Source organism: Salvia hispanica, chromosome 3, assembly GCF_029641045.1.
Source record: "Salvia hispanica isolate PSC_SH4W2 chromosome 3, Shi_PSC_v1, whole genome shotgun sequence".
NCBI classification, from domain to species: domain Eukaryota; kingdom Viridiplantae; phylum Streptophyta; class Magnoliopsida; order Lamiales; family Lamiaceae; genus Salvia; species Salvia hispanica.
The window spans coordinates 18,668,092-18,675,956 of record NC_142694.1 but is presented as its reverse complement, the minus strand read 5'-3'; the positions used below and the strand labels follow the sequence as shown (position 1 = coordinate 18,675,956).

General features: G+C 35.1%; 1 protein-coding gene and 1 pseudogene across 1 annotated transcript; both read left to right on the top strand.

The window, feature by feature from the left end:
- The first annotated feature begins 548 nt into the window (after positions 1-548).
- On the top strand, positions 549-1,217 carry LOC125209444 (uncharacterized). The gene is made up of 2 exons (XM_089067644.1): positions 549-626; positions 720-1,217. Exons 1-2 carry the CDS (start codon positions 549-551, stop codon positions 1,101-1,103), a joined length of 462 nt encoding a protein of 153 aa, XP_088923770.1. The 3' UTR covers positions 1,104-1,217.
- Positions 1,218-1,911: 694 nt separating this feature from the next.
- LOC125209443 (uncharacterized) lies at positions 1,912-3,261 on the top strand (annotated as a pseudogene).
- Positions 3,262-7,865: the final 4,604 nt, after the last annotated feature.

Here is a 7,865-nt window from a genome sequence, read left to right as displayed (position 1 = left end):
AACTCCTAAAAAAAGAGGAAATTACAACTGAGGTCAAGAGAGCTCGAACTCGGCACCTCATACATTTATGTCTAAGCTCCTTGCCGCTAGGACAAAAGCTCTGGACACATGCCACATGTCTTCATATTATGGCTGAATATTGATTTATTTTTTATTTTTGTTTTTTCTCTTTTTATTATTGACATTTTCCTACATCTACTGAAATTCCCACATCAAACAATGTTGCCCAAAACTTGTTCGGAGATGTCCAACAAGAGAACAAAAAGAAGAGGAGCTCAAACAATGTAAGTTGGGTTGTGAAAGAAGATTTAGCACTTATGTCTTCTTGGGTCCATGCAAGCGTAGATAGTGTGCGTGGTAAACATCAGAAAGGAGATGCACTATGGGTGCGTGTGAAAAAATTGTATCACGAAGCTCAAGCAGAAAATCCAGCTGAAATTAACAAAAGAAATGTGGATTCTATGAAGAGTCGATGGAAACGACTTAACGAAAAAGCAAGCAAATGGGTGGTTGTTTGCAGAGAAGCAAACACGCGAAGGAGGAGTGGAATGAGCGACCAAGATGTTGAGAATGAAGCTCATAGCATCTACCAAGCAGGAGGCGGCAACAAATTTCAAGATTTGATAGTGTTTAATGAAGTTATGAGCAAACATCCAAAGTAGAGTATTCATGATACAACACAGGTATTTCCTGACAATGAAAATGTTGCTTATGAACAGGATGGTAGCAATTTAAAGAGGACCAAGACTTCTGAATCTGGCGAGTATACTATCCCTTCAAATCCAGAAACTCCTACATCTGGACATTCAACTAGTTCTCGGCCTATGGGTAGAGACAAGGCAAAAAGAAAAGGAAAAAGTAAGGTAACACAATCTGATTCTACTAATGCTCAAGTTGCTGTAGAACTTCATGCACTAAGGCTAGCTAAAGATAATGAGAACGAACTAGTGAAGGCTCGACTGCAGATAGAGCGTGAAAAGCTGGAAAAGCCCTCTATGAAGATGTACCAAAAAATGTTGATTAAGTTGTTGGACAAAGAGCACTTGTCCCCAGAAGATCAAGAGATGAAACATCAACTAATGGAGATTGTGTTTAAAAAATGAATGATTTTAGTTTGATATGAGTTTGGTGTGACAATAAGTTATGTAATATTTGTTTGGTGTGACACTAGTTTAAGTAATATTAGTTTGGTGTGCTTTTAATTATGTAATGTTAGTTTGGTGTGTGTTGGTGTGATCTTTGTTTGTACTTTATGTAAAATAAATTTGTGTAATATTAAGTTTATGTGATATGGTCACACGCATCTTTTGCAAAATCAATTGAGATGTCAGAAAGATTATTTCTTTATCACATGCATTTTTTTAGATATGATTTTCGTGACACATGCATCTTCCTGCAAAAGTATTTGAGATGTCACAAACATCATTACTTTAGCACATGCATTTGCATATGAGTTTTGGTATCATGTGATATTCCTGCAAAAGTAATTGAGATGTCACAAACATCAGTTCTTTATCACATGCATTTGCAGCTATGAATTTGGTGCTACTTGCATTACAAAAGTTTTGAAATATCACATGCATCACAATGTAAATCAAATATTTTGTCATCGTATGCATTATACTGCAAAAATTAGATATGTCACATGATTTACTGCAATTGTGTCTCGCATGCTTTACAAACATCAGTTCTTTATCTTACAAAAGTTTTGAAAAATCACATGCATCACAGTGTCAATGAAATGTTGTCATTGCATGCTTTATCATGCATAAATTAGATATTTCACATGCTTTACTGCAATTGTGTTTCACATGTCTGGGGTTTAGTGTCACATGCAAATATATTTAGTTTATAAATAGCTCGTGAAATTTTTTTGAAGGTAACACCAAGTACTCATTCCACCTCCAAAAAATGTCTTCTAGTGAAAACTCATCACATTCATTGGATTCAAGTTCTGATGATTCAAATATCATAACACTCAATTAATGGGAGGAACGAGTTTCTCAACAAAATCATCAAATCTATACAACTGAGAACATGTTATCCACTAATCACAATCTAATTGCAGGGGCTCAAGCTTCTACAGTTAGAAAAAGGTATTGTGAAAGGCAACGCGAGATTGGTGCTGAGCGTTTGATCAATGTCTACTTTAGTCCCAACCCGACATATGGGCCAGAGGTCTTCCGACGCCGATTTCGCATGCACAAATCCGTATTCCTTCGGATTGTAGAAGATGTTACTGCTAATGATGAGTACTTTCAAGAGAGACGCGATGCTACAGGGAAACAAAGTTTGTCATCGTTACAGAAATGTACCGGAGCTATGCGGGTGTTGGCGTATGGGACATCATCCGATGTCGTTGATGAATATTTGCGGATGAGTTCAACGGTGACGAGAGGTTCTCTAATACATTTCGTTGAAGGTGTTATTTCATGTTTTGGTGCCACATATCTCAGAAGACCTACTGAACAAGATCTGGCTAGACTTCTATATGTAGCAAATGAACGTGGTTTTTCAGGCATGATTGGGAGTATAGAGTGCATGCATTGGGAATGGAAGAATTGTCCTAACGCATGGGTTGGACAATATACAGGGAGAAGTGGCAAGCCAACGATCATTCTGGAAGTTGTTGCATCATACGACTTATGGATATGACATGCATTCTTTGGAACTCCAGATTCGTGCAATGATATTAATGTACTCCATAGGTCTCCTGTTTTTGATGATGTCTTAGAAGTTCGAGCACCATATGTTAATTACGTAGTAAATGGTCATCAGTATAATAGGGCATATTATCTTACTGATGGCATATACCCTGCATGGGCTGCATTTGTGAAGTCAATTACTTCTCCACAAATTCAAACGCATAAGTTGTTTGCTCAATTACAAGAGTCTATCAGAAAAGATGTTGAGCGAGCATTTGGAGTCCTACAAGCGCGTTTCGCATTTTTGCGAAGGCCATGCCTTGTCTGGGACAAGATGTTGATGGGAAAAATTATGATTGCTTGAAGATACATAATATGATAGTAGAAGATGAACGTGATACGTATCAAAATTATTATGATTCTACTGAGTTTTTTGAAGATACACCTACAAGAGCACAAGAAGGAAATGCTGAAGCTTTTTGTTACTCTACTCAACGGATCGGGATTGTTTTCTTATATAACAAATCGAGATCAACTCCGCAATAGAGAAGCTCATATTGCCCTTCGAGATGATTTGATTGAGCACATTTGGAATAAATTTGGCATAAATAGTTGAATGTGTAATGTTTATCTTTTTTAGTAATCTTTCTTATTTTTCACTTTAGTTTGTAGTGTAGTTTGTTTATTTTCTATTATTGTACCGTATTTCTTTTATTTGTGTATTTTTATTATGTTGTACTTCGCTTATATATGGATGTGTAATAATTTTTATTATAAATTTGAATTATAAAATAATTTTTATAATTTTTATATGAGTTTTTTAATATATTTGAATAAATATAAAATTTATATTGATTGAAAGTATATGAAAAAGAAAATATGTAATGGAGTTGAGTTGGTGTTATTAATAGATGTAAAAGTTTGAGTAAGTTAGAAGAAATGAGTATTTTATTTAAAAGTTGATTGCGGTTGGATTGAATACGTGACACCAATTGGGATAGTCTAAATATATATATAAGTTGCAGATAGTGTACAAGCTAGTTATAGACTTGCAGTAGATTATGCTCTAATTTAGTGCTTGTTTTGATTTAATTTGGTTTTGCTTTGACTACAGTTCGAATGAAACGATGCCTTTAAACGTGACAATCAAAATACTCCAATAAACATCATTTCGTTTAATACATGTACACATCATTTTTGGACATCATGGACATATATTTCATACTAAAACTGTTTATATTTCATTTTATTTTTCTATCTAATAAACTACAATTAATGAGATTATCAAATTATAAATACTATTGAAACTCTATAATGATACGCATTTAATCCATCCACAGTTATATGGTGTTTTAAGTCCAAGCAATATATGCACACATTTTTTTCCTTTTCTTATTCAACTTTTCAATGTTTGATGCTTCTTTCGGTATACCTGAATTATATACTCCATCATTTCCTTTAATTTTATCATATTTTTCCATTTTGTATGTTCCATAAAATTTGTCAAATTTCATTTTTTTAATATACTATTTTTTTGTAGTGGACCATATATTCCACTAATTCATTCAAAATCACATTTTATTATAAAACCAATATATAAAAGTAGAACCCACTTTCCACTAACTTTTTCAACTCATATTCCATTATATTTCTTAAAATCCATGTCCGGTCAAAGTGCGGCAAAATTTAAGGGACGGAAGGAGTATTAGTTAAAATATAGATAGACAATTTTATAGTTGCATGAGTACATTGAATAGGTGTGGTCTATCAATCCTAGTTTAGGTATAGTTTGGACGAACATATGATAACTATGACTAATTAGTAATCCAAATGTCCCTTGTTACATGTATCATTTTTCCGTTTCGGTCCATTTTCGATAGGAGTCTCAGTTCACTTTTACCATTGTAATCCGTTAACCTTATTCCATGCACATTTTATTATAAAACTGATATATAAATATAGACGCACATTCTACTGTCCTTTTTCCACCAACTTTCCTTAGCATTTTTTAAAATCCGCATCAGAGAGAAATTAATAAGACTCCTAATGAAGGATGAGGGAAATAACATTACTTAGCCTAAATGAAGTACTCCTTCCATCCACCGTTACTTGTGTTAAACTAAATTTAACACAAGTAGTAATAACGTAACTAATCAAGTAATCGCTAAGGCATCAACGAGGGGTAGTGCCTATTAAATTAAATCTTAGCTAGGTATGATAAATAATCTAGAGTGTTTTCCACTAGGCCTGCTTATTCGGCCGGTTCCGGTTCTATCCGGTCCGGTTGACCGGGTACCCGGTTACAAATTTTCATAAATTTGGGAACCAGAACCGGAATCGGATCCGGCCGGTTCCGGTTCTGAATCGGAACCGATTTGTAGTTTTTTTTTAAATAATTCAAAATATAGAAATATAACAATTAATACCGAAAAATTCAAATAAATACAAATCAATAAAATAACAATATTCATCATCCAATTTTCCAATACCTAAAAACTATAATTCAATAAATACCTAAAATAGTTAATACCTAAAAGTTCAAATAAACATAAAAAAATGCAAATCAACAAGATAACAATATGCATCAACCAATATTTAAATACCTAAAACAATAATTTAATAAATTACTAAAAAATCTAACACTAAAAATTAAAATCTATGCACAACAAAATACGACTATACAACCAATATTCTAATAAGGCAATAATATTCAAAAGACCAAAATCTTAATTACTCTATTTTGATTTTAGAAAAAAATCGATATATTAATACATTTAATCATTCACTTTAAACTTGATTATTTTAATAAAAAATCTTAATTAATTATGAGTTATTTTTTTAAAAAATCAATTATTTTTGAGTTATCATAATAGGAGCGAATCAACAAATGGTGCGAAAGATTGAAGATTGATCACAAAAAGTAATAGTACTTTCGTTTTGCAAAGGCAGTAATCACTTTTGCTAATAGGATAATCAAAAATATTTTAAGAATAATAAAACAAATGAAATGTCCTTAGTTTAATATTTTAATTTATATTTAAATTTTATAATCTCTAAAATTGATATATATTATTCGGTTCCGGGTAGAACCGGAACCGGAATTTTCGAAAGCATAAGAACCGGAATAGGAACCGAAACCGGTTTTTCCGGTTCCCGGTTCCTCAATTACCCGGCCGGTACCGGGTACCCGAGAACCAGAGAACCGGTTAAGCAGGCCTATTTTCCACAAATAAGAGCTAGTTCCATGGTATATAAATAGCTAAAAACAGACCATACATGTATTTGCAAGAAGCAAAAATGGATTCTCGTCGGTTCCATGTTTGTGTCCTTGTCCTCTTCCTACACGCAACTCACCCTCCAATGGACTTCTTTCCCTTTTTCCAGTGGCCTAAATTACCATTTCCTGAAACTCCGTCCTTGCCCAAAGCTCCTCCATTTCCATCAATTCCGTCATTGCCCAAAGCTCCTCCGTTTTCTATAAATCCATTTGCTCCACCGCCAAAAGCTCCTCCGCTTATTGTAAATCCGGTTGCGCCCAAAACTCCATCTCCTTTTTCGCCAAACGCTCCTCCTTTCTTCACGAATCCTTTTGCTCCTACACCTCCGTTGCTGAAAGCTCCGCCCTTCTTCACCAACCCTTTCGCTCCCAAAACTCCACCTCCTCCAAAAAACCCATGAGGAACTGCATCTGTGGTTGTCAGCTCCGCTTCTCTTCAATAGGAATAACTTGGCACAAGCGTGCCCACTTTGTGTGCTTTGTTTTACTTTTTTGTGATTTCAGGTTTTCTTATTATAATAGTACACTAGGAGTAATATGTACTCTTTCATCTATTTTAATTCGTGTTGAGATTTAAAAAATTAATTATGTTCATCAAGCAAGTAATTAATTAATTTAAATTAATTAGTTATAGCTTGGTACATGCGTGCTCAATTGCTAACTTTCTTAAGTTGTCAACTCTGTTAACTCATCAACGTAGTATATTTAAAATGTCAACACATAATTTTGTTGACATTTCAATATACCGTGTTGACATTTTTATACTGGTTAGATCAGTTAACAGATTTAACAACATAAATATATATAATAAATCTAGTCCACCAATCTCCTCAATTGTAGACCCAATCACTTTAGGAGATAAGTCCATTTTGAAAAAAAGAAATCAGCCCAAACATAAAAACCCCACCTGCCGGCCCAAATTCTTATCAGTGAAAGTAAAGAGGCCCAACAATGTATTTAATGTTCCTTTTGATTTACTAAATTCTTTTTTCTTGTACAGAAGTATCTTGTATGAACAATACACCTTTTGATGCGCAAAGCATTTCCTTTGCAACAATCTCGATTCACGGACATATATTTAGAAATCCTTCGTGTTGTCACAAAAGCATACTAAGTACTCTCTCCGTTCTATAGTAATGGAGGCATTTCTTTTTAACATGGAGATTAAGAAATTGTGTTACGTGAGATAAATAAAGAGAGAATAAAATGAAAAATTGAAAAAAGATAGAGAGATGAAGAGAGAATAAAGTAAGAGAGAGTAAAGTAGATGTGGAGAAATGTGTGACTTTTACTAAAAAGGGAAATGATTCTATTACTATGGAACGTACCAAAATGGCAAAATGATTCTATTACTATGGAACGTACCAAAATGGCAAAATGACTCTATTACTATAGAGCGGAGGGAGTAAGAGCATCCACAGTAACCGGCGAGCGACCGACTAGCCGATACCCGACGCTAGCCGGTCCGCTCGCTGAACTATTGCAATCGGCGAGCGCTTGCTGATTCTCGGCCGCTGGCTGATGCGTTCGCCGATCCGCTCGCCGCCATTGTAGGCTGGCGATCGGCGAACGATCGGCCAACGCAATTTTTTTTAATTAAATTTTCGAAACACTATATATATACGATTTTCAAGTCATTTTCATTCGCACCACTTGTTTTAACGAGTTTTCTCGCTCTATTAATTTATATACAAGAGCAATAACGCAAAATGGATCACAACAACGAGTCTACTCCAGCGACGAGCGGGACGCAAACTCCCACGATACCCGCGGGAGCGAGATGGGGGCAGATGGGCGGCGGGTACTGCAATATGTACCCTTGGCAGCAGATGATGCCGCAGGGCGGCGGGCAGGGGGTACCGGGCATGCAACCCGGTATGCAGATGATGCATGGCACTTTCTCCATAGAGGATTTGTTACCGGGCGTTCGATTCAGAGACAAT

What these genes read in the sequence shown, in the direction of transcription:
- LOC125209444 (XM_089067644.1), top strand. Translation starts at nt 549, where the DNA reads ATGAGCGACCAAGATGTTGAGAATGAAGCTCATAGCATCTACCAAGCA. An exon ending in ACAAATTTCAAGATTTGATA is followed by an intron (nt 627 to 719) that starts GTGTTTAATGAA and finishes GCTTATGAACAG; the next exon opens with GATGGTAGCAATTTAAAGAG.